Source organism: Pseudorasbora parva, chromosome 9, assembly GCF_024679245.1.
Source record: "Pseudorasbora parva isolate DD20220531a chromosome 9, ASM2467924v1, whole genome shotgun sequence".
NCBI lineage: Eukaryota > Metazoa > Chordata > Actinopteri > Cypriniformes > Gobionidae > Pseudorasbora > Pseudorasbora parva.
The window spans coordinates 38,127,416-38,155,344 of NC_090180.1; the positions used below are offsets into that span (position 1 = coordinate 38,127,416).

At 37.0% G+C, this 27,929-nt stretch overlaps 1 protein-coding gene and 1 long non-coding RNA gene across 2 annotated transcripts in view; one reads left to right on the top strand and one right to left on the bottom strand.

Annotated features, from left to right (window-relative positions):
- LOC137089052 (uncharacterized) overlaps positions 1–26,494 on the top strand; it is a 28,686-nt gene extending 2,192 nt beyond the window's left edge. Inside the window, exons 4-6 of the long non-coding RNA XR_010907634.1 lie at positions 5,851–6,014; positions 20,099–20,277; positions 26,366–26,494. This is a non-coding gene — a long non-coding RNA (uncharacterized lncRNA). The remainder of the gene's footprint in view (positions 1–5,850; positions 6,015–20,098; positions 20,278–26,365) is intronic.
- Positions 965–27,828, bottom strand: helz2b (helicase with zinc finger 2b). The gene is given in 20 exon segments (XM_067452488.1): positions 965–1,501; positions 1,663–1,830; positions 2,420–2,579; positions 2,943–3,167; positions 3,251–3,385; positions 5,888–6,080; positions 7,769–7,891; positions 8,015–8,159; positions 8,261–8,416; positions 8,781–8,918; positions 9,364–9,449; positions 9,666–13,098; positions 13,101–13,751; positions 13,939–14,014; positions 15,223–16,015; positions 16,456–17,106; positions 19,889–20,412; positions 20,519–20,623; positions 22,938–23,525; positions 27,715–27,828. Coding segments are annotated over 19 exon segments (8,373 nt in total). The 5' UTR covers positions 23,436–23,525; positions 27,715–27,828; the 3' UTR covers positions 965–1,388.
- Between the last annotated feature and the right edge of the window lie 101 nt (positions 27,829–27,929).

The following is a 27,929-nucleotide window of genomic DNA, read 5'->3' on the forward strand; positions in this document are numbered from 1 at the left end:
ACTCTAAATTCTAAATTATTGCTCTTATTGTAAACAATTATTTCTGTGCATTTAAAAAAAAAAATTGACCTGTAATGTTTAAACCTTCCCATGAAAAAGTCTCCTTGAATCTAATTTGCAGCCAGGGTCATCTAGCAACTCTCCGTTGGCTTGTGAGCTGGAAAAACCAAACTCTGGTCAGGCCAATCACATCGTGTAAAGGGTCGCTGGACGGGCGTAACATAATGACGGAAGAGCTGTGGCGGTTTCACATGCTACTTGAAAACAAAGAAGCTGGTGAACAGCGGTCTTTCGAATAGGCTTTGGCTACGACTCTGGAAGACTTGGAGTCGAGCTTTTCTTTGAGATAAGAACAGAGTTATGCCGACCGGATACTGCAAAAGTTTAATCTGTCAACCAGCTCCGCTTCACCTTCTTCGTTGCTCTGGTTGGTTGTAGCGTTATCCTATTGCGTACTGAGGGACTTTGAAAGACAACTGTTCATCCCACCCCTCGGATTAAGCCCTTCCAACCTTGTGTTACCAGACCCAACTTCATCTTGATGTGGGTCTGGCTTGTCAGGCTATTTGGTATAAGCAGAATAATTAACTTTATTCTATTTTTTTTACTGTTTGTGCTGGCCTCTGGTGGTTAGTTTAGGAATTATGCAATGGATCTGACACTCTTGTTTTTTTTTAACTAGCCTATGTAAAATTTATGTACCCTATGTTAGTAAATTCGATTTTTTTTAAGGTACCCATCACAGCACTTTTATATCAGTGTTTATGTAATGTTCGATAACTTTTCTACTCATAGATGTACAAAATACAAACTGTTAATTTATATACAGCCAAAATCCATGTACAAGTCAAAGTGAATGTGATATATTAGCGTACTTATAAAAATAGTTGGTACACTTACTTTTACAACAATTGCTACCGTAATAGGACTGAATTACAAAAAGATAAAAAAATTATTTGCACTGTTTAAGAATTGTTTAACTAATATTGAGTTAAAGACAACACAAACTATTAAGAGCAATGATGGCTCAGTAGATCAAGCATTACACACTGCAAGTCTTTGTGGAAATGGTTTCAAAGTACAAATCTTTTTTTTTTTCTTTTTTTTTTTTTTTTACACAATCAATAAACAAGAGTTTGTATAGTTATATGTAGTAAAATATATGTAATTTCTTCTTAAGCTTCCACAGTTTTAGATAAATAGAAAATATCAAGAATGGCTATATTTTTCAAATTTGGTAGTTAGAATCAAAACCATTTTAAAAAGGTTTGGAATGATAGAAGAATTGGATTTGGAATGTATAATTAAAAATATAATCTTAAAAAAATAAGTATTTACACTGATTGTAAAATGATTCAAGATCAATCCATCTTAATTTAAAATCTGATTTAACGTACTCTGTGTACTGTTATCTGGTCTTCAGAAACTACACAACCGCAACTTGAATAATGTGTCAGTAGTTTCTTCCACGCTGGGCTGCAGTTCAGTACCTCCTGATTGCCTACAGCACAAAATTACAAAAATATTAGTATCCTAGAATGGTAAATATGAAAAATGATATTCTTTTGTATAAAACATGGTGATTCAGAACATTGGGATATGTATTTAGTAATTTGTTAAAAATAAAAATTTTTAAAATAATTCCTAGATGCAATGGCTTACCTAAAATGCATAGCCCATCCTGTGCTCTTGTGATGCCAACATTCATTTGGTTTTCATCACCTACAAAGCCGATTTGCTTGGAGAGCCATTCCCTTGAAGGCAGATATTCAATCTCATCGCTAGGGCAGGAGCGAACCATCGACAGAATCACATACCGCCACTCACTACCTGCAGTCACATCATTATAACGCAGGGAATTTAGAAAAGGGGACAACATTAGCACTTTACAATAAAGTTTTATTAGTTAAATATTTCACATTAACTAAGACTCAACAATACCTCTACAACAATTATTAATCTCAGTTAATGTTCATTTCAACAATTACTAATACGTTATTAAAATCAAAAGTTGTATAATTCACTGTGAACTAACATGAACGACTGTATTTTTTATTAAATAACATTAACAAAGATTATTAAATACTGTAACAAATGTATATTTATTTAACTAATGTTAACAAATGAGACTCTATTGTAAAGTGACAGTCCCAAACATTTGATCATTCGAAACTATTCAACAGCATTAAAGGGATAGTTCACCCGAATTAGACCCCATTGACATGCATTATACGAGCAACAGTTGGAGTTAAAAATCTTCATTTGTGTTCTGCTGAAGAAACAAACACACCTACATCTAGGATGCCCTGGGGGTATGCAGATAAATATCACATTTTCATTTTTGGGTGAATATCTCTTTAACCTATTAAACTAACATGTATCTTTATTATTAAGTAAAGGAAACAAAAAATACAATCACCCTGGCTCTTTGTAATGGTGGTGACAGTGATTTTCTTCAGTTTGGTGTCATTGGACAGTCTTTCTCTGATCTGGGCCACCTGTGCGTTATATGGTGACAGAATGGCAATGTCCTCCTGCATCACACGGCCCACTGATACCAGCTGACTACAAATCTCAACCTGTGTAAAAACACATCTAGGCTTGATTTGTGTAGGTGCAAGCTCATTAGCACCAGAACTTGGCATTATGTGGGTGACAATTTATAGACTAAATTAAGTCCTCAGAATGTGATCAGTGGACAAATTACTGGGTAATAGGAGAAGCAATACAGGCTTAAATAAAATATCTTAATTTAATATAACATTAGGGCATATGTGGTGTGTAGAACAGGAATCGGTACTTTTTTCAATAAAAGTGCCATATTAAATTAAAAATTGTACTTATAAGGTGAGTTGAGCAGTGGATTCTTTGTAGAGTTTACACATAATTGGGTGTAAATGGAGGCTTTTTTTTTGTTTGTGTGCATGTTATCTTTTACTTACAGCTTTCTTAACCTCTGCGAGGTTGGCTTTTGAATTCTCATTTCCCCGTGCAGTTGATACAACCAAACTAATCTCTTTTCCACGTATATCTCCAAACAGAATGTGTTTGCTTTTTTGTCTTTCTGTTTCGGTCTGAGCATGTAGCATGCTGATTCGTTCAGGCACAACAGTTTTCAGCATCCCATGGTAGTATGCTTCTGAAGGAAATTTGCAGATTTCTACATGCTAAAAAAAGAGTAATAAATGTAATAAACAGTAATAAATGTATGTGTGTAAGCGCATACAGTGTGTGAAGCACGAAAGTTTACCATTCTGTACTGGGTGTCAAGCATTAATGCTCTGTCCATGTAACGTTCAAACAGAGAGCGTGTCATGCCCAGTCTCCGCACATGCTCATTCTTCACGATTGGACGCAACTGCTTGTGATCGCCCAACAGCACAACCTGCAAGATGAGTATATGAGACAGAAGGTTGTAAATGAAACTGTACAGTCAGAGTAATGTAGCAAGAAGATGGTCTCCTGTTTAGCTTTGCTTATGCTAGTTAGCCATGGTTAAAAATCTTATAGATTTTCATGGAGAAAACAGACTCAGAAAACAGTCACTATTTGCTGTCACATTTTATCCATTTTGGTTATTAAATTATATTATTAAAAATACTCAGACAGCTACAAATCTTTTGTAATATACTTTTTTTCCTTGAATTTCAATTTATTTTGTCTTTAAATGCTTAGGGTCAAAGACGAGAGATCACCATTTTGGTGTCTGCATAATATGAAATGTACTATATACATAAAAATTTGGGTGAAATAATGTTCCTAAGGATAAACTTGTCATTCCGCATAATGGTTTGGACTTTGATTTCACCGTTAAGTCTTAAATTAAACATATACATTTCCAAGTTAAAAAAATTGTTTTCTTGGCATTTTGGAAAGTGTTGGCTGTGTTAAATGTGGTGTATGTGGTGTAAAAAGGAATGTGTATTATTGAATTACTGAAGGATTGAAATAACCTGAAGACTTTTTGTCCCAAACATGCAGTTTGTTAGAGGTCATTCAGTGTAAAAGAACAAATAACTGTGAATAACTTTAGTATTCAAGCTCACTGTTTGATGTGGCCAGTTTATAGCTTGCAATATAAGCTGAAATAATGTTGCCATTCAAAGAAAAAAAAATTGTGATTTAGTGTAATGCAAATCCTGAAAATTACACCGAATGACAGTATCACTGTATACAGTACATAACAGTTTTAGCATTTTTTTGTACATTACAGATAAATTAGCATAAATGTTTAGCACTGACAGCTAACTTTATACATTTTGCCATTTTAATGTGTTTTTGTATTGTTTAATTAGTATTATTGATTTATTTTAGATGGCCACGAACAGAGAAAGTTTATAGGCACTGTAAAAAGCCAAAAAGCTGAAAAGTAAATGCAGACACAATGTAGCCTTCTTAAGGCCCTTTCACACCAAGAACGATTACTATAAAGACGATCATAACGATAACTATATTGGCATCCAACGAACAATAACGCTGTTTATTCCAAGCATGTGCTGCAGGTTTGTTGTCTGCTGCTTTAAATACTGGATTTAAATATGGATTCTGACTGGCTGTCAATTTTTTTATCATAAAACATTCAGCAATATTGTTTTTCTGCCAGTGTGCTGTTGTCATTATGTGGACTTTGCTTCTTTTCTATTTAGAACAGTTTTTAGAACTATATCATTATTGTTATATTTATTGTACTTGATGTGAATGGGTCTTTGGCAAGGAAACGAGAATGGTATTGAGGATGGCAACTTTTAATATCTTACCAATGTTTCTGAACAGAGAGTCCCCCCTCACTATGTCACACGTTCAAGAGAGGCCTTTGAGGGGATTCTCCACCTCAAATACCCATCCTGATAATGTAATTTATGTTGGCAAACTGAAAGTATTCATAAATATAGCTGCAAGCAGAAATTTGGGGGGCAAAAAGTGGCAAGCTAAGCAAGCATGGCAAGAAGCATCAGAATAGCAGAATAAAAAACTTATAATTTTTTTTAACATCTGCTGAATCATTTACTCAGGAATATTATTCAAACTAATTTAATGATACAGACTAATACTAAAAACATTGCAAATATGAAAACAATGACAAGATTCTCACTTTTTGGCAAAATATCATTCAAAATAACAAACCCTGATCATTCAGCCTAACAGATATATTAATGTAAAAATTAAACAATATACTTATTCTGACCTGTACTTATTAAAATATATTTAATGGTTATACTAATTTGTTATATATTTTAAATCATTTTCACTTATTTCACTTCTTGCTGACAAACAGGTAAAATCTAGTGGTTTGGAGGATAGTTGCAAAGTATAGTATGATTTAAAAATTACAATTAATTAGTCTTTAATGTCATCAAATTATTGTCATTTTAAATATGCCTGACAAGACTTTTTGGTTTACTGTATAAATGGTTGTTACACTGAATGACATTTTAGTGGATGTCTTCTGTAAATCTTGGTAAAAATGTATGATTGTCATTATTTTTTGCTTAGAAAAATATAAAATTAATAGGACACATTCTAATGTACTGGGGGGGGGGGGTAAAGCTGTATTACACTTTTATTTTATGTATTCTACTTTTCTTTCCTATGTATTTCCTATGTATATAATCACCATGGATTTCAATGCTGTGTAATGAGTTTTTTGTGTCCAGCTTCCTCTTAGTGTGCTATAAAGAGTGTGTCTTAAATTGAGCTTTCTTCCAAAACCTAGTTTTAGTGCTTTAATTATTTATGCCGTGTAGGCTCTTTGTTATTTAGAAGTCTAGGTTATGTGTTAGTGCTTTACAGCAAGTTTTGCTTTACATTTCTGTACAATTTATGTCCTTTTTATATTGTTCTTCTTGACAGAATTGTTTGTTCTGGATGGGTCAAGAGTCACTCTGACCTTCTCAGGTTTGAAGCTGACCAATGGGACAAGCGTCTGGGGTTCTGTTGCCATGGCGCACTCATCGATGAGGATCTGTCGTGCACTGAGTGTCTTGGTGAGGTTGGGAGATGCCGCAGCCGTGCAGGTGCATAGAATAATATCATGCCTTTCCAGTTCATACAAACGTGCAGAATTTAGCAGCTTCTTATATCTGAGGATACACACGATGTAGTGTTATGCAGACATGCATTCAAACATAATCACACTTGTAGACACGCTCATAGATGCAGAGATGTGTTTTAGGTAGATTTAGATGATGATGGCGATCTGAATTAAAGTGAAAAATGAATCAGTCAGTCAAGTTTGCATTATTTAGTAAACTGATTTCCAATTTAATAAAAAAATATATATATAACAAACAAAAAAGGATGTTTTGTTATAGCTTTTGGAGCAAGGGCCAAGAAGTCAAATCGCTTATACATTTGAGCTGATAGGGGTCCACCATTACGGTTGGAATTCGTGATCCCGCCAGTTTGGAGTGAAGAACGGGTCGGAAACACTACGTGGTGTAAGTGTGGATGGTGTACGCTGATGCCCACAGAAGGCTGATCTATTGCTCGTATGATCTGATCATCTGCTGTCAGAAGGCTGATCTATTGCTCGTATGATCTGATCCCTCTGATGTATTGCATGCTCACTCCTGCATCACCATGCCTGCTCACTACAGCAACAATACAGGTAGTCCAAGGTTTAATACATACCTCGGTTTTTAACCACGTTTTTTGGTTCGGTTCGTTTTTTTCTTGCTATTCTATTCTTAGGTGAGAGGAACAGAAAAAGGTTATGGTTTAATTTGCAATACTCTTTCTTTATTTTACTTAAAAGACTTGAAAACCCTTACTTAAACTTAAAACTTTACCTAAAAAACCTTTGTACACATTCCCAGTATATTGTAGAATATAAAATAAATATATTAAAGATTTACAGTGGCAGCTCAGAGATGTACAGTAGCATTTTAGTATGAAATCGAATGAATAAATTTAGGCTTAAAATAAAACTACCTAGTCTTCAATATACAACATTTATTAAAAGATACTGTATTAAAGGTCTCTTTTTTTTTTTAATTAACATCATTTTAGAGGTGAACTGTCCCGTTAAGGACATGCGGTTCACTAGGCTGCTGCTGTCAATTGAAGACCTGCTCACATCTCATATAGAAGCACGCCATTTTACTTTCACTTTAGATACAACCGACTGTGTTTATATTTTAAACTTGTATGTATTTGACAGTATTAGCGCAGTAAGACTGTCCAGTAATCAAGTGTGTTTGACAGACGTTTAGTGCGCACGCTCAATGCAAAACAGTGCAATCATTGAACAGTCCGTGCCTTGCCGGTTAAGCATGCACGCGAATGAAATGTTTAACCGGCAAGGCTTTAAAATGTGGCTAACATCCCCTAACTTTAGTGCATATGATTGGATATTTGCTCAAATCAGTGCGTAGACTCACAATCACACTCAGAAAGAGTGGAAATAAACTGAGAGGAATATTTCAAACGGAGGGAAATGGAAATAATGAATTAAATGCAAAACCGGAAAAAACGCAATTCACCAGAGCGTATTGAACTGTGAATGCCGTACCAAACGGTTCAATATTATATTGAGTATTGTGACATCCCTAGTGTGTTCATTTAGCACACTATGATGGGAGGTGGCAATGCGTTCTCTTAAAGATGTCCGAGTGTAAACGCTGGAGTGTCCTGTTATATTTGGATGAATATTCAACTTGACTGATTGCTTAATTTCCACTTTAAGCCAAAGGTATTTAAGTTGTTTATGATGATTCAGCGTTTTCAAATGAAAGCAAACAGCATTAATACAACAGAAACTTCTACATACTCTTCTACGTCCTCATCCGTCAGTGAAAGGGGCTGACGAGCGATTCTTTTATCAAAGTCCTTGATTGCTTGGGAAAAAGGGTTCTGAGAGTTGTCTCGAATTCTATGATGAAGTGTTATGTTCCTAGACACAGGGATGTGATGAGTTGTAGTATTGTAATGTTAAAATTATATATGATTTTTTTTTAGCAATAGCATTATGAAGAGTGACAAAATGTTAAGAAAATTTTAGGTTCATGGGCAGTACCTGAGCTCAGATTTAGACTGCTCTTGGCGCAGTGATTTGTGTGATAACTGGATGTTGCTACCGGGGTAGGGATACTCCTGCATCTCCATCTGTCTGCTGTACACACGTAATAGCTTCAGCTTCTCTCCAAACTTGAGCAAGTATTCTGTACACACAACATAAATACAGCTCATAAATACATTTGTTTCTTCTTCACACAAATACTTGTACATACAATACTTTCCAAGAACACAAAAATCGATATACCTGCAACTACATCCACAGACTTGTTTGAGGGTCCACAGTAAAGAATGACCTCTCTTTTCTCTCTGTCTTTCAGCTCCTTCAACTCCCAAGGATTCTTAGAGTTCAGCTTCGAGAACCAGTACACTATATACGCTCCTACAACTGTTTTCCCAGTTCCTATAAAGGACAAACATACAACAGACTCTTTTCAGTTCCATTAAGAAACATTGAGGAAAAAAGGTACAATTCCTGTGATTGTGATAAACTTGATTTAATGCCAATTAACACTGCACTGGCAGATGCCAATCAACGTAGACAATCACCAAATTACATGTAACTTCTCAGACATCCATGACCCGGCAAATTGTGATTGAACGTTCAAAAACAAGAAAGTGGCGATTAACACCAGCATACTGGGCTAACACACTCATCCGACAAAACCCGACAAACGTGTCTGTTGCCGTTGGACAGCATCTGTCTGTGCAGTGTAAATTAGCCTTTAAGTCTGAACTAAAATCTGTATATGCTCAGAATGTGTAACCTGGAGGCCCTTGAATGAGGGTGAATTTGCTATTTAGAGCTCGTTCCAAAGCTCTAAACTGGCTTTCATTTAGTTGAGGCAGACCTGCTGGTGGTTCCTCTCTCTTAAGCACATTTAGGCATACACCTGGCTCGGAGCCTGTGGATTGATACAGCCAAACATGTCTTAAAAACCAATGAACCAAAGTACGCATCATTAAACTCTAGTATAAATATATAATTTTAGGGTCACATAATGACTAAAACGGTGATAAATAAAGAATTAAAAAGAAATCAGAACATTAAACAAGACACTAAGAGAACACCCTATGTATATTATAAATAAATGAAAATAACTAAACAAAAAGCAAATATCAAATTTAAGCATTTCTTATAGAATCAAAATGAAAACAAATATGCTCTGCATTTCTTTTAGTTTTAATTGTTGTTTCATGTTTCAATAACTTTTTTCAACGTTTATTTAATACAGTTTTACTTTTATAATAACTTTTTTTCCCAAATATATACAGTACATAACCATTTTGACTGCATAGTTTCTCAATTTTGTGTAATAAAAAAAAACATAATATTAATTTATAACATACTTTCTTTCCCAATCCGGTGTCTTAGTGCAATGTTCTTGACGAGATCATTAGCTCCTGGTAAATTATTCACTGCACTTTCCTTACGTCTGGATAAATCAAGCAGAAAAAAAATCACACATCATTGCAAGTGGTTGTCATGACTTTGCCTCTATGGATTGAACCAATATATTTGTATGGTCACATTACAATGCAATGAGACTAGTGTAATGCAGTGTCTTGTGGAATAATGGTATTAGTTGTAGTGTTTTAAAATATAATAAGGTTGTGATGTAATGTATAATGAGTCTGTTGTTTATGCTTACATGTCTGGAATAAGTTTCGGGATCATCTCCACTGTAAATGTGGCATCCCGCTTGAATTTGGGGATGTTCATGGATGCATATTTTATGCTAAAGTAAATAAATTTGGACTTATTCATACTGTTCTCTGGAGAATCTAAACACTGCGTTGTCACACCATGGGCCACCCAAGTAAAGTATTCTGGATCCAGCTCTGACTGATCTGCTTGGGTCTGTTTCGAAACTCTCTTTCGGATACAGAGAAAACACTTGGCCAGGTCAAATTCAATTGCCCATTTTTTGACACATTCTAGAGGCAGTGAGAAATTTCCAGAGAGTGTGGAATTATCAAAGGATGTCATCCAATTTATTTTCACCTCTTCTATCAAAACACAATCACTGTCATCCACAGCAGTCGCAGCAGACTCCATTTCACAGAGGGGCTTCCATATCTCCACATACTCCTTTACATCCTTATAATTACCTTTGGATGGGCGGTTTGCAAGTTTGGAAAAGCACTTTATAGGATTGTCAGTGTGTTCCACACAGATCTCAAAGCTTGAACTCACACACAATAACTGTACAGTCGGCGCCCAGTAGCCCCTGTCCCTTTCTGAGGTCAGCTGGACCTGAACAGTGTCTCCAACTTTCAGATAGAGTGTGAAGTCTGTGTAATGATCATCTTCTGACTTAAAAGTGTTATCAGGATCCAATCGAGATGTATGCTCCACCTCGCTGGTTTCTCTGTGATCTCTCACATCTGCTTCTAATATGAGGGACTTCGCCTCTTCCCATTGTTCATCTCTCACTGCCTCAACTAGGGCGTGCCAGGTGCTTTGCTGTATCTCTGAACAGAATCTCAAGTTCTGCAGTTGGCTCTGGGTCATGCTCAGGGAATATATCCGCTTTTTCCAAGTCAGTGTCACTTCTTTTTTGTTAAATACTGGTTGATCCTCGAGCTGTAAATTTCTGTACTTAACAGGAAGTCTGTCTGGGAAAGTCCCTTTATCAAACGGAAATGACAATTTAAAACTTTCGCAGTCACGTCGAACAACAGTGACAAAAGCCACTTTGTATGTGCTTTGTGTTTGTAGATTGACTGCCAGGCGAAGTGACTCCACTTTACTCTCATACTCCTGTGCCCTCTTTTCTCCTCTTATACACTTTTCACACAACAAATCAATGTCTGTCTGTGAATACTCAACAGGTCGATTGCTCAGAACTGCATGCATGAGTCTCTGAAGAACCACATCTATGTACCGTCGAATGGGTGAGGATGCATGTGTGTATGAGTCCAGATTCAACGAATAGTGCCCAAGTAAAGCTTCTTTGCTTGAGCGAGAACGAATGAAGAAAGCTTTTTTCATACTGGCCTTTAACTGAACAACTGCAGGAATCAACTCTGGATGAATGTCATCTGTACAAATGAGATCAGCCATTTTGTAAAAGTCACATGTCAAAGCTGCTGATTCAATCTTTTTCCAGACAGATGTCAGAAGGATGAAACTGCCATTGCTCTGCACATTGTTTGAATCCAGAAGATTATCCAGTGCTTGTAGGGACTCCCATTCCACCTTGTCTTTCTTCAGTCTCCTCACCAGTTCAGGCGAAGCTGTCACTGGACAGCTAAAGGTGTTCGGAGAAGGGGTGTCTTGTTCAATCAGCTGATCAGTAGCTCTTTCAAACATCAACTTCAGCTCCACCATCATTAACCTGCACTTGCTGTCTACTGGTGATCCAAGATCAGCAGGATTGGAACAGTCCACTTGTCCAGCGAGTCTTTGTCTCCTGTGATTAAGTGCAAAACGACAAGCCACAAGGATGCAGCCTTCTAGAGAATCAAGCTTCATCTCATTTTCATCTGGCTGGTTAATGATGCTGTCTGTCTCGCTGTAGGACAATGCCCTGTTTGATTTTATACAGGAAAGCACCAACCTTTGCTCTACTAGTTTGCCATTTGTCTTTTCCACTTTCAGAATTAAAGAGATTGCACGACGAATTTTGCCTGGCATCAGACTCCACATGTCTGGTTGTGCACCCAAGTCCTGAATATTGTCCCTAGACACATAGCTAAAATAATCTGCTTTGTGAACTCCAATTTCAAAATGACATTCAGAGTCACTGACAGAGATGGCATCTCGTAAGTGGCTTGATAAAGGGTTGTGATTAGCACCAGGGTTGGGATTATTGTTAAGATGGTCATCTCTAGACCCTAGAGAATAAACAGTGAAGGTGATTTTGTTATTCAGGTTCAATCGATTTCTGTCGACATGAAATGTCAGGTGTGAGGAGAAAGGAATGAGTTCCATATGTTGATCACTGATGTTCTCTAATTGGTCTGCCGTAGGAGGAGCCTGACACCTCAGAGGAGTGCAGAGTTTAGTGTTGGTGTTCTCTGTCAGAAATTTTGACACTTCATGGCTAAACATAATGTTTAACTCTTCAATCATTAGATGTGCTTCTCTCTCTCCAGGCTTCCGGTGTTTATCAGGTTGGGCATAGGTCCAGTCTTCTTTAAGTCGTGCTTTGCGTTGGCTTTTGGCAAAATGGTAAGCCACCCTGACACAGTCAGGTAAAGTATCAAATCTCTGCTCACCATCACACTGACTTATTATATCCTCAGCCTCCTTGTAGGTCAGCTTCTTTTTAGAATTGACCATAGAGAGCTCAAAGGTCCTTTTTGTAATATTGCCTGATTGCTTTTCCACTTTGACAATTAATGAAATGGCTTTACGATCCTTACCTGGGAGAAGACTCCAGACAGTAGTGGAAAGAGGTTTTGGGAACATGAATGTAGGGTCATTTCCTTGGTCATAAAAAGTTGCTCCCATTTCTTTTGCAAAGCGATCAAGTGAACTGTCCTTAGACACGAAACAAGCCACATCTGCTATATGAACCCCTATTTCATAGCAGTTTCCCAGATCGTTAACACTAATGGCATCATCCAAGTCTTGAGCCATGGGTGGATCAACTGTGAAGGTTTGTAAACCTCTGAAATCTCTTCTTTTCTTGTCATCAATTCCATCAGTTTTCATCTCTGAAAATGCATCCTCATGCATTAGAGGAGACATTAGTTTGAACTCCAATTTTAAAATCTCAAGTCCCTCCTCTAAAGATGTCCCAATTTCAAGAACGTTTGTAACTCTGCCTAACGGAAAGGAACAGTGTTCTTTCCAGCCTAAAATCTGAACAACAAAAACACTGTTCTGTTTTTTTTGTTCATCCAGATCAACATTCTTTATTATTGTCCAATTGCCATTGACAAACTTGAATACTGGAATACAATTGCGAGTCTCTTTCTTCACCAAGACACGTATTTTGGTGGTGTTGTGGTTAAGGGGTATCATCATTTTTGGCACCAAATATTTGTCAGTGTTTTGTGTTCGTCTTTGGTAATTTTCAGCCTCTAAAAAACAAACAAATTCAGAGGATGTTGGTTGTCTGTTTGTACAACTTGAACTCTCCCATTAAGATGTTGTCTTGTCTCAACCACAACTTCATCACCAGGGAAAGACATGCCAAGGTTTTTCCTCCCTTCAATATGAATGTGCTCATATGGGTTGTCGTAAGGTATTATATAACCTGACTGGTGTCCTTCCATCACTAATTCCCCATGCCTGTAGATAGCAGGCTGATTCCTGACCAACTCCAAGAGGTTTTCCTTTTCAGAGGAAGAGAATAAAGGCCTCTTTTGTTCAATCTCTTCATCTGAGTCCTGTACATCACTTTCATAATCTTCCATCTCTTTCAGTATAGTATCAGTTTCGGCCTGGGGAGGTACATCACTCTTAGAAATGTCAACCTTTTCTGTCTTCTGAAATTTTGAAATTTCCAATACTTCCTGTTGTAGGACATCTCTGGTAAAATTATCTGGTATAGCGCTGCCCTTGTTGATGCAACGTTCTATGTAGCACCTCCAGATTTTTGAACACTTTCCAAAACAACAAAGAGCACCAGCATCTCCAACTACAACCACCAGTGATTGGGCTCTGGTCAAGGCAGTGTTTAGTGCTCGAATGTCATCAAAAAACTCTGGGTGGCTTGACTCTGATTGAAGAAGTCTGTCTCTTGTCTGAACTGTTGTAATGATGATGACCCTGAACTGCTTCCCTAAGGACACAGAATTTTAATAGGTATGTTGTAATTTTTAAAAAATAATAAAAAATAATGTTAAAATGGATAAAGCATATTCACACAAATTGTGACTGAAATAAAATGTAACTGAGATTTTTTTCTTGATGAATCCCACAAGTTCCCTGAGCTCCAGTAGACAATGGTGTTCTGAACCCTCCAGTACCTTGAACATTTGCTAAATTCTGAACAGACACTCCATAAACTCCTTTCTGACGTAGTTGAACTCTGATGACCTCAACCTGAAGAATCGAAAAGAGAAAGATTTGTGGATTGCATGTTTGTGACTTTAGTATCACTATTTGTGATGGTAATGGAATTTAAGCCTTTAATTTGTTTCCTGCCATTGACAAACAAATTTCCGTAATTTATGAGCTCACACTTGCCCACCATTGAATGTATTTTCTGGCTTTCCTGATCAAAACACAGGCAAAGAAGCAGAAACTAGCTATTGCATATGTTACCGGAAAAATATGTAAAATAATGTGATAATCAACATTAAACAACACATAAATCAAAACAGCTTAATTTTACTGAATGAAATGTCTACCAAAGATGAGCTATAGAACTGTTAGCTTTGGGGGTGTTGATGGCCCCAGACTACTCCATCTATGTTTTGATCATCGTTCTGTGTCTGATCTGGATGTAGTTTTTCTCAGCTTTTTGCTCAAAATATAGTTTTTTTTTATTTTTATTTTTATTTTTTTATGCAACTTGCCCACATTCAAATGTTAATAAAAATGCATTCAGCAAGAATAAAAAAATGTTTTATCTGATCTTTTGACATAGTGTATGTTCAGCTATTTATACAACAAAATATTCTGGGGGGCCATAAAAAAAATTTGAAAATGATCACATGCTGGCCATGGCTGGCAACTTAAAGGGATAGTTCACTTTAAAATGAAAATTCTGTCATCCTTTATTCACCCTCAAGTTGTTTCAAACCTGTATGATTTTCTTTCTTCAGCTGAACACAAGGGAAGATATTTTGAAGAATGTCAGTAACCAAACAGTTAACTGGAGCCATTGACTTCCATAGTATTTTTTTTTCCTACTATGGAAGTCAATGGCTCCAGTTAACTGTTTGGTTACTGACATTCTTCAAAATATCTTCCCTTGTGTTCAGCTGAATAAAGAAATGCATACAGGTTTGAAACAACTTGAGGGTGAGTAAAGGATGACAGAATTTACATTTTTAAAGTGAACTATCACTTTAAAAAAAAAAAAGTTAAACACTGATTTTGGAAAGAGTATATCACTATACTACATTATCATTTAACAGTTCTCATTCCTAAAGCTAGAATTATATTAAAAGATTATATTTAACTATTATCATACATAGATCAGGTCACCATGCAGTACTTACATGGTATATAGTGTAAATAAGTTTTAGGAATGTCACATTTGTAATAAGTCAGCGATAAATGTTTTTTATCACATAAAAAATTACCTGCCGGCCTTCACTAAGAACACAGATCTGCTGTGGCTCTCTATGACCCCATTCCATTGGCCAGTCAGTCAGAAGCCCTTCCACCATGTGTACCACACTGTTGACCTCAGCCAGATTGAACCAGGACATAGAGGTGGAATTCAGACGGCATTCTCCTCTGACATGCTGAAAGATCAGAGGGTGTAGCCTCGGGTGGGGTGCGACATTCCCTATGGCCTTAATGCCATCACTCACATAGAAGTAAGTGGATACAAAGTCCACTATTTCTGTGGTGGAACGGTAGTTCTCATTAAAGATGACTCTGCTTTTCTTGGCAATGTTGCTGCTGTCATCCTGGTAGTAGTGGAAGAGACGATTGAGCAGGGTGTGTTCTGATCGTTTGTCATCGGTTACAGAGAAAAGTTTTGGAGCCATCTGCATGTGGTCCCCTGCTAAAACCACTCGAGTGTGTTTGTCTGCTAAACCCAGAGCCATGAGCGCTTCAGACTCCAGCATCTGAGATGCTTCATCAATCAGAATATGACTGAAGAAACCTTCAGGAAGCTTCAACTCACGGAGATGCCGTGCCATTGATGTGGTGGTTATAATGATGCGGTGTGACTCAAGGTCAGAGCGTGCTGGGAGAATGAATGATTGTCTATTTGGAGAGCAGAGACAGTATTTCAGAGTGATGTCATCAGTTTTCGTGATGGAGGCACCACGCTTGTTTGCCTTTATCCTGAGCAGTTTGAGGTTTGGGTGTCCATTTGTAATGTATGAATGGAAGTGCTCTCTGACATATAAATCTGCAGAGCTATAAGGAACAAAACTCAAAATTAAATTTCTTAAATGGACTGGAGCTTTTATATTATTTATAAGTATTGCAAGGCATCTAAATATAGATTAACTTACCATCTGCTCTTGTTCTTGTTTCAAATAATTGGTAATAACAATTGGTAATATTGCATTTTTGGACAGTTGGATGCACAAGTAACTTTATTACACCATTCCTCTGAATAATGAGTTTTGATTGGTCAATTTTGTGGTCATATTTTTATATATTGGCCACTAAACTATACATTTTTTATATGTAATATAACTTTTAAATGTATTTCTCACATAATGAAAGTATGTAAATTAACCATTTATTTGAAAAACAAGTTCAAATTACAAACTGTTAAGTCTCAATAAGTCGCAAAACAAAAAACACTTTTGGTAGAAGCATGATCCTGATCCCTCGGTAGTGTAACTTACCTGTTAGTATATGTACAAATGAGCACTTTGTTTTGAGAACGAAATGCCAGCTGTTTGGCTGCTGATGCGAGACAGAGTGTCTTCCCGGTGCCAAATGGCCCATATATCAGCAGGGGGGCCGCCAATTTGCTGCCCTCGCACTTGCCAAGGATGAAGTTCAAGGCGATTTGCTGCTTGTTGTTCAATTCAGACTGTTTGGTTATGTTCACCGGGACACAACAATTACTGAGGTCAGGTAGAACATTGTGCAAGTCTGGTAGGTGGTCAATCGCCTGGTGCATCTGACAAAATGACAGTCTGTTCAGCTGAAACTGAACCTCCATTTCACACCTGGTTTCCTTCCTCAGCTGTAGCTCAGACACACACTGTGCAGACAGTTGAAGGCCGATATGACCCTCGCCGGCAGCCTGTTTGAGCACCAATGCCTCATAAGTTTGGTTTCTGGGATTTACAGACACACTGGGTTTAGCTGGTATGCAATTCACCAAAGCCATCTGCACCTCTCGTTTAAGCATCAGCCCTTCAGGAGAGTCTGGTGTAAGCGAGCAAGACACCTTTAGAGTGGCAAAGAGCTTTCCTGGAGCAGTGAAAAATCGTGATATGCCATCACTCAACTGGTCAGAGAGAAACACGCTCCCACTAACATTTAATCTGCAAGTTTGAGGGAAAAAAAGAAAACACTTGTGAATATATGGCAAAGGTAATCTTAATATAAACAAGTGCAAATAGCTTTCTTAGTTCTGAAATTTAAAACCAAAACTCAAAATGCTAAAATTAAGATTTGCGAAGCACTGAGCGAGGCATTCCCCTCAACTGTATCGTAAAAAGGTTCATTATTTAAAGCTTTTCAACACGGTGCACACTAATGACAATGTGGTCAAAAGCTGCCTTTGCGTCCTAGCCATTTTCGACGTTTGATATAATTTGTGCTATGAAAACTGTATAAAGTAAAGAAAATATAAATCTAAAGTCTTCCACATGTCATTGTACTTCCCTAATGTATGAATATATTTGTGAAAAAATTGGCAAGGCTCATGTAGGCATATGTGCAAAATAAAAGAAGATCATTATAGAATGAAGTGCCTGTGAACCAGGAATTAATAAAAATTAGCATGCACAAAACTACACATTTAAACATTTAATAGTCTCTGAAATTGTTCTGAGATCCTCCTGGTCTTGATTAAAGCATATTCAATTGCTGTTATTACTGTGCAGCAGGTTAAAGGAGAGACCTTTATTCCAAAGTGATGGTGTTCATACGGGGGATGTTGTTCAATGTATGTGATGAGAATATAATTCTTATGGATCTGGGTTTTCCAATGCAGTCAGAGTAGCTGACTATGACAAATTATACTTTTTTGCTTAACAGTAATATGGCAAGCTATAGACATCAATTTATAAATAGTTTTGGTAATAATAGTTGCTACACACCCAATATGTGTGCCACATAATTGTTTAACAGACAGTAACCCGTGTCCTGTCTAGATCAGTCACACAGTGTTTGACTGTTCCTATGAGAGTATTCATAATACATTCCAACTTTTTGAACCTTAATACCAACCCATTCATCAACCTTTCCTTTCAGCCATTATTTCATCTTTTACTACTACATGTCTTAGCTATTAATAAGAACAGTGCTTGCTGATTTTTGAAACTGCCCTGCCCATGTTTCATCCATTCAATCAAACCGCGATTAACTTGTTAGAAAAGAATGCCTTTAATCTTTGGATTCAGTTTGCTTTTAGTTATGTTTATATTTAATTCAGTGATTATACCTGCCAAGTACTATTAGACTCAAAGCCATCACGTGCTATGATAACATGGAATGCCTCTGATCCCAGAATGAGTTCAAATTCCAGAGTTAGAGGCATGTGATGAGAAACAAGTGACATTAAAATGCACTATTTTCGTAGTAGAAATTCTATTCAACAAGTAAAATCTCTGACTCATTTCTTAAGGTAAAACAATGTGGCTATTAGACCCTCACTAAGCCAAAGTCTGTGACATATGTATGCAGACCATAAGAATCTATATCTATGGAGAGAGAAACTTATCTGCTAGGCAAATATGTCTGGGTGTGACTGATATTTTGACATTAGATAAATAAATGACGGTGTGGACATCAACAAAAGGTTCTTGGACTTGCGCTTAATACTGTTTACAATTATATATTGGATCCCTATTACCATATTAGGATATGACTTGCCTTAGAACTAAAGAACCAATCATTATAATAGAATCCACCTGTTCAGCGTGAACCCAAACCCAAACCTGTTTATCCTCTTCTCCATGCATTTTATCTATGTATTACATAAAGATTGGTCACACTTTACAATAGGGGTGCTCTAATATGCATTAATTCATTCTTAACTAATGCACAGATAATCATGAGTTAATGTATTACTAATGGTGAACTAACCCATTTATTAATGATTACTGCATCAGCAACTAATGAAGATTCCACATGATTAATAGATGAACTAATCATTAAATTGTTATTAGTTAAATATGTCATAATGTATTAATTCCTTAATAACATATTATATTAATGAATCATTTAAATTAACATGTTAATTACCACAACGGGTCAAAGCCATGCATTTCAACCTTCAGTTGTCTGCTTTAATTAATCATTAGCTAATGATTTATAAAGGTATCATTATGTTATGACTTTACTTGTTGGGGCACATGACTATTAACTAACTGATTAAGTAATATGTCATCGTGGTTATGGGTTTTGAACTAATTTTGAATTAGTTAATAGTCATGTGCCCCAACAAGTAAAGTCATAACATAATGATACCTTTATAAATCATTAGCTAATGATTAATTAAAGCAGAAGTTGAAATGCTTGGCTTTGACCCGTTGTGGTAATTAACACATTCATTTACATTATTTACTTAATCTATTAATCATGTAGAATCTTCATTAGTTGCTGATGCAGTAATAATTAATAAATGGGTTAGTTCACCATTAGTAATACATTAACTCATGATCATCTGTGCATTAGTTAAGCATCAATTAATGCATATTAGTGCACCCGTATTGTAAAGTGTGACCAAGATTGGTTAACTTTATGGCAACTTTTGCCCACATTTCATACTATCATGAGAACAGCTATTGGCTTGAATTTACTTTTAAAAACAAGTACATAGTACATGGATAGGGATAGGGATAGCCAAAACATAATGTGTCAGCAGCCAATAATTATTAAAGAATTAGCCGTAATTGCTATAGCAAAATTCAGGACAAATTTCCGAGAGTAGGCCTATATCATGTCAGCTATCTTTGATATCCACCATTTTTACATTGTGCAAGATAGTAAATGTGATAAATAGCCTTGGCATGATCGGATCTAACTGAACTCTAAACTCTAAATGTACACCATAGCATTAATTTCAAGTGGTGTACTATTTCTATAAACTTTTAGTACCTGCTAATGAGATTCTCCACTGCAATTTCCTCTCTGAACAGAAAGTGATGAGCTCTCTCTCTGTAGTTGTCTCGGTGAAGTGGGGAACTGTGATCTTCATGGGGATTGAACTGTAGATTCATCTGGGGTGGTTTGTATTTACTAAGCAACTGCTCGTCATCCTCCTTTCTGGCAGAGAAAGGCACGATAACCCTGTTTCCTCTGTTCCAGCGCTCATCCGAAAGTATCTCAGCGCAATCACTCTCTTCTGCCTCATCTGGCTGGATATGGAACTGCTGACCGACTCTCACCTTCAGTTTCCGGAGCAGAACCGGTCGCATGTCGAAGTCAAAAACCAACCACTGCTCGTACACACCAGGGCGGAAGGACAGGAAAGACACACTCAGCTGGTAGGTGGAGTCAGAGGAGCGAAGGTGGTGGCCTGCAGTGTGTGTGACTGGGGGGCAGGTATTCTGTAAACTGTCACTCAAAGAGAAAACAGCACCATTTTCCACTTTCAGTAGAGCCACATGAGCCAAGGACCTCTACACAAACACACATGCACACACACAAGACAAACAAGGAGGTTATCAATAACTAGTGCGTAATAAGGATGAATGCAAGATGATGCAGTTAGTATGTATTTCTGACCTCAGTGGTGATTGTGAATTTCCATCTGATTTCATCTTCTTGTAAACAGTCTAAACAGAGATTCTCATCGTGTGTAACACACACGTCGTCCACCTGCTCAGAGATCTGCAAAATACACACACTTGTAAGTTGTATAATTTTTGGGGGGGATTTTGTTACTTTTAATGGTTTTCTGGCTATCAAGACCAAGCTCAATTTAAATTTGAACATTAGTCTGGGGAGTCTGCTCTGTATTTACCACTGCACGAGAGACGTAATCAACGACTTATTGGAATAACTCTGTACGCAATTGGATAGTCCTTTAACCAATCAGACCACAAGAGGCGTGATCAACGGGCAACGACCCATCGTTTCTCTATCTGTCATCGTGTTAAACCTGCCCATAGTGTGCCAGGAGGATAAGTCAGTCTGTGATTGGTTCGCGCAAAAGTGTAACAGAAGCAGTAGAAATTAATGTACGGGTTTCCAGAGTTATCGGGCGAAATCAAATCACCGGCAGATCTTAAACAGGTTTACCCAGTCTAAGTAAGAGGTGCACTATGTAACTTTTCCGTCCGCTAGAGGTCTAGTTAGAAAACTACAAAACAAAGGTGTAGTTTGATGACGCCAAGTTTGAACGCAGAATCTTGGGACATGTAGTCTCCATCTCATAGCCAGTGGAAAAGAATCGGGATAGGACTTGGGCCGAAATCATGTTCATGGATCCGATTATTTACGTTACTGTAGTATGAAGTAGAGCAGGACCGAGTGTTGTGGAGCTAAGCAAGGCCGTTGGAGCGATTGTTGAGATGAAAGCGACATGCCTCACAAGCAGCAGGACTTTTATTATGCCACAGTCGCCATTTCCGGTCATGAGTATGAGGTAACACAGCTCTGTTTATCATATGTTATGATGTTATGACATTACTCTGTGCATTCGCTCGATGCTTGAACGCTGCAGTAAGAGTAAAGCATTTCTGCAAAATAAAATCGGAAACTGAGGGTAACGCAGATAGGACACAATTGACAGAAGACTCCATCACACGTCCGGTTTATTGGTTAAAATAGCAATTTTCTCACGATTTATAAATAGTTGGAAACATTTGGTATATTAAGTAAGTACTCAACTTAACAAAACACTGGCCTAGTGGTTTTTGGATATTTTGCAGCAAAAATGTTACATAATGCACCTCTAATTTAAAAAAAAATACTATTAACTTAAAACTTAATATAAATATATGCTCTATATGCTCTTATATTTGACTCAGATTTTTTTATAATCATTTCAAGAACAAAAACATATGTAGCAACTAAAGGAGGAATACACATACACAACTTTTAAAAAGTTCATCATACACTAGCAGACTTTGTAAATGGTCTCAAAGAAAAACTGAGCATCATATACTAAACAACTGAGGACCACACACTACCAGATTTTCAAGTCTGGCCACAAATTTATGAAGAAACATGCACCTTATTGCTAGGAAACAAATGAAAACGCATGACAAATGAAAACAATATGTGTTCTAAAATCAGCTCAAAACATTGAACATGTTTGATATTGTCACACACCAGTGATAACTCACGAAGATGAACAAGAGCTTGGAGCAGGACTTTAATAGACAACTCTTTCATAGAATACTCACACACTGGTATACATAGACTTATAAGAAGCCATGTATGGAGACAGGTATAAAAAGGGTCTACAGACGTCAACGGCCAAAGACAGAGTAAAATAGAGGACTTAGATACACACACTGATGATAGGCATGACAAGGGGGACAGGTGACACAGATGATAATTAATTAAAAACAGCTTGACAGGATGAATCTAATGAGGGATGAAAGTGGCAACAGACATACATGTGAAAGATATCCTTCGAATGGACAGAATAAAAAATTGGAGTCTGTGCCCACGATACACTACATAATACAGATTTTCTGTGTAATTGTCAAATTTCGAATTCCCAAAAGCTCTAGACTTATGCCGAGCATGATTTTAGACCCGATTTTCATGACAGGTTTCACGAAATCGCAGGCAAATGCCTGAAATCATAGGCATAGCAATGCTCGTTCACGAGAGCGACAAAACTAAATCTGAGATAATCGACAAGTCGCTGAACCCTGCAAGATACTTGACATGCTTAATCTCTGAATATCTGTCTGCGATTCTTCCTATTGTAAAGTCATGCAGTGTTAAACCCTGTCTCCAATCCATCATGCAGTGTGAACACAACAGTCACTGAATGCTACCCCAGATAGTCATGCAGTGTGAAAAGTGCACTGATCTGACAAGTTTGAAAATCGTGCATTGAGTTGTATAGATTGTAAAATAGAGGAAAAATATGTGCAAAATTTGTGTCGTTTTTAGTAATAATATCATATCTTTAAAACATTAAAGTTACATGAACAGAGTTGTGCAGGATTTCATTGGTACTCACGATAAGAATCTCATTGCTGCTGCATCTGTACTCTTCCAGAAGTTTCTCCGGGTATGAGGAAAGCTCATGAGAGCTCGAGTGACCATCTCCCTGCTTGCTCTGTTTAGCCTGTGATTCTCTTTGAGTGATCAGATGGATTAGAGTCTTGTTGTCAAGGTTTGTGTGTTTTTGCAAGTTCCACACCGCAGCTTCTTCTGGACTACTGGCAAAGGTGCAACGGTCATGATGCACACAGCACCCCACATCCTCCTTGAAATACCAACACACTTCATATCGATTAGGTCGTGGATAAGCAGGCCGAGACAGCACAGGGCTCCACCTGCGACCTCTGACCTTTGATCTGACAAGCAGTAGATTGTGAGGGCAACGGTGAGGCGTTGCAATGATGGCGTAGGAAATGCGAGAGTGTTTATGAGTGCAGACATTACAAGCAGCTCTCAGCTCATACATCTGCATGAACTCCTGCAGCTGAGCATCTCCAGCCTTTGCCGTAGACATTTTTACAGATTCAAGCCATAACACACATAAAGCTTGGCATGAGCACCTTCAGCTGGCACCCACAACTTCAAACACGGCTGTAAATTCAACCTAAGGGGAGGAAAGAGAAGAGCACAGCTCATCAGATTACTTGTTTGCATAAGTGAATGCAAATACAATTCAAAAGAGCATAAAACCCCCATTGAAAACAGAATTGCATTACTACTATATGTAGACCTTTGAACAGCTACACAAAAGCATAAAGGATGAATTATGACTTTCCGCATGACGTTTTGCTCATATTGTATGCAGTATCTCATGTTTTATAAAAAGGATTCTTTAATTCAGATGTTGATTCTTAAAATGGTATTGCTAGTAACTGTCAAATTTATAGCAAATAGCTTTTTTAACTATATTAATTTTATCTTAAAAATGAGACAAAATAGGAAAATAGATAGGAATATAGTAGTATACTTAAAGTGCAAAAATAAATACAGAAATAGAAAACTTTACTTAATGTTGTTCACTTAAATTTAAATTGCAAGTACTGTATACATATAAAACTACTAGTTTAAAGAGTGTAAACTAAGAAATGTGCTACAAGAATTTGACTAAACTATCAGAATTCCTATAAGTTTACTTAAAACTAGTTGTGTAGTCCCAAGTAGTATTGAGTACAAATTATAGGCCTACTCCTAGTACATTGATATTAGTATGCTTACTGCTACTTAAAAATATACTTAAGTATACTTAATAAGAAGGGAAAAAATGTATTTAAACAAATTGTACTTGTTTTAACATTTTGTTAAATAACCTTTTGATAAAACCACCTGATGATAGCTGCTGAGTTATTGGATCACATAAAAAAAAAAAAAAAAAAAGGGATTTCTCATTTGACATATGAAGACTTCAGATGCAAAATGCGTATCGATAGTTTAGACGAAATTCATTTATTTTTAGTAGATTCGGAATGTGCATCAAAAAAAAGATTAAAAAAATAAATAAAAGAAGGGCCAACAAAAGAAGATTAGATGTTTTGTGGGATGCGGGTGATAAGTCAGCATGGTCATAATTAACGTCGAACCAGTAGAAACTTTGCCAGCGGCCCCTTAAAAGAAAATGCCGTTTGTATATAGTTGTGGAAAAACTATGAGGTGACTATCAAGAAAGATAAATAGAATAATGCCTATTGGATGAGAAAGAAAAACAAGTGGCAGTCGGCCACCATTTCGAAGAAGGCTAGATAAGTTTATGAATGGGGCAGCTGTGGCAAAGAGCGTGGGGAGTAATGCACCTGCAATGAAATCATGAGAACTGTATAAAAGTGTGAGCTGAGAATAAGATGGTTGGGTGTTCAGCTGGCTTCTCACTTTGTTGTTCATAATAAAGTTGACCTTCATGAGACCTGGAACTTAGACTCAGTGAGATTTTCTTTGACATATTGAAGACAATGGGACCTAGAATTTGTCACGACAATAGTACGAATGTGCAATCTCGTGGAATTAGTTTTAGTTGGAATTTAATACAATTAGTTTTGGCGTGCATATGCTACGCCGTTTATGGCGTGCATATGCTACGCAGTTTATGGTGTGTATATATGACACGCTCTTAGGTATGATGGGGTGGTTCGTGCATATAATAAGCCATAAAGTGTGTATATGCACGCGAAAAACCGTGTACCAAATTAGTTTTGGTGTATACATTCCACGAGAATGCACACTCGTACTATTGTCGTGGCAAATTCTACACTCTAAAAAATGCTGGGTTAAAAACAACCCAAGTTGGGTTGAAAATGCACCAACCCAACAATTGGGTTGTTTTTACCCAATGGTTGAGGTGTTTTTACCCAGCAATTGGGTTGTCTTAAGCAACATTTAACCCAACCACTGGGTTAAAACCACTCAACCACTGGGTTAAAACAACTCAACCATTGGGTTAAAACAACTCAATTGTTGGGTTGGTGCATTTTCAACCCAACTTGGGTTGTTTTTAACCCAGCATTTTTTAGAGTGTAGGTCCCATTGTCTTCAATATAAACTCATTTTGGCATATACATTCCATGGCATTGCACACTCGTATTATTTATACGCATTTTCGTGAGATCGGGCTCGTAGGTTTCTTCCTAAGTGCTGATACTTCAGAAATGGCTGAGGCAGGGATTAGTGGGTTTGAAGTGAAAGTATTTTATGAATATATATTAAATGCGGACAGCATTCACTCAGTATTGTCATCTCTTGTTTTTACAGAGGTGGCTTTTAGAGGCTTTTGCATAAGTCTTCATATACAAATGTGTGCCTATAACTGGGGTCTAATCACATATCACATTTTTGTGTGTAAATGCACATTTTAAGGAATAGAGTAGAACATTTCTGCTTAATGTACATTTATTTATTTTAATTTACTGGTGGTAACCCAATATTACATTGTAGGAAGACAAGCTTTATGTGATTGTTGGCCAGAGCAGTTGTTCTTGATGTTATGTGAGAAAGAAAAGCACGGGTGTACAATACAAGGTCGAGCTTAACATGAACAGAAAACAAAAGACTTATTTTCCTATATGACATGTGCTCACAACACCTAGCAACCAGTTTTAAACTATGTGTGAAAACCACAAAAACAAGGTGTACAAACTCCATGTGAACTGGAGAACAGGTTTTGGGTCAAGAAAGATTAGTCAACCAAAAACCTCTTTAACCTGAAGCTTAGCTTTAGATCATGTACGGATTGTAGTAGGTCAATATGTAATGAGAATGTCTGTGTAATGAAAACTATGCAAATTGCCTTTGTAAATATTACGCAAATGCATTACACACACACACACACACACACACACACACACACACACACACACACACACACACACACACACACACACACACACACACACACACACACACACAAGATGCACTTATGCATAAAGATTAATTTCATGTTTATCTTCTGGTACACAGGCAGAGGTCAGGTATCAAACCACAGCGGCTGTTGCTGGGCAGCCCTGCCTCATTATGAGGTGATTGCTTCAGTTGCCTAGAGGAAATGCTGACTTTTTTTAAACGTTCCCAACGGTACCATCATACGCCCTCATGTAATGAAAGACATTTTTGTGGTGGCACCAGGAAATTTGACCAGTTTGACTGCTTTTGGGCTCTTATATGCCATTTAAATAAATAGTTGATCTCTTTGAGCATTAAGAATGTCCCCATATCTTTCCACACATCACATTCCACACATTTAGAGTTTATGGGTGCACAATCATTCATGTGTTTAGATTTGTACAAAGAAAATTAAAACAGTGTAGGCCTAATTTCATAAACTAAAAGCTGAAGGTGCTACAAGTATTTGACTAGTAAACTCAGTATAATTAACATGTAGTATAGTTGCAGTATAGAACTGTAAAAGTTGTGCATTCAAAGTTTACTATTGTTACACATAATTGCTTAAAAGTATACTTTTATACACTGTTACTTTTGAACAAGTAGGCTAGTATTGAATTAGTACACTTACAAGTAAGGAGTTTGGTTCCAAAACACAATAAAAGCTAAATAAAAGCCATTAAAAAAAAAAAAAAAAAAAAGTTCCCGCTACAGTCTGTTTTGTATTTGGTCAGTATTGAAAAGGACATTTTTAATTTTACCTTGTTGAATATCCACTGTGTTATTCTGTAATGGTTTCTCTCTATCACCACTCGCTTACTGTCTCTCGATCTCTCTTTAACACATTTTTACATTTTATACTTAATAAAATGAGTTGAAGTATAAGATACTTTTACGTAAGGGTTGTTCTTTAATTGTGATGTTTTTAAATGTTACAAGTAGGCAGCAGGTGCAGATGTTTTCAGCCTACTGCTAATGATCCTCCCTCTTTGATGTCAAACGTCAGGGGGAAATGCTTATGTCCATTACGACAAAATGGAAAAAAGAGCATTTTTTATTTTATTACGAATATTGTAAAGGACCTTCTTGTAAATTATGGTCACACTTAGGGCATCGTCTCACCCAACGGTCAATGCAAGAATACGAAAATATTGCACTATATTGCTACATCGATGAACTTTGGCTTTGAATTAAACCTCGGTGAATGAAAAGACTCTTAAACCTACGTTTGTTCAAATAAGTAGCCTAATTAAAGACGGTGATATCTTTAAGAACACTATAATATTAATGTATAATGCGCTAATGAAAAAATAAGTAGCCTACAGCGCGCGTCGGACGTAGCCTGTAGCCTATGCGGAAAGCGTGAAGCGAAACAACACCCATATTTTCCACACACACACACAAAAAAAATACTTTTTTGAACCCACCTTTAGATTTCTGAGGGAAACGTGCGGACAATCGAAATCATCTCAATCAAGTGCACATAACGCGAACCAAACTTCATGTCCATCTACCCTCAGCCCTGCGGGATAATAATTGAGTTTCGTTTTCCTAGGAGGGGTGACGATTTATGTTGTTGTCACGTCCCTTTTTATCTGTGTTTTTTTTTGTTGTTGTTTGTTTTTATAGCGACAGTGTGCAT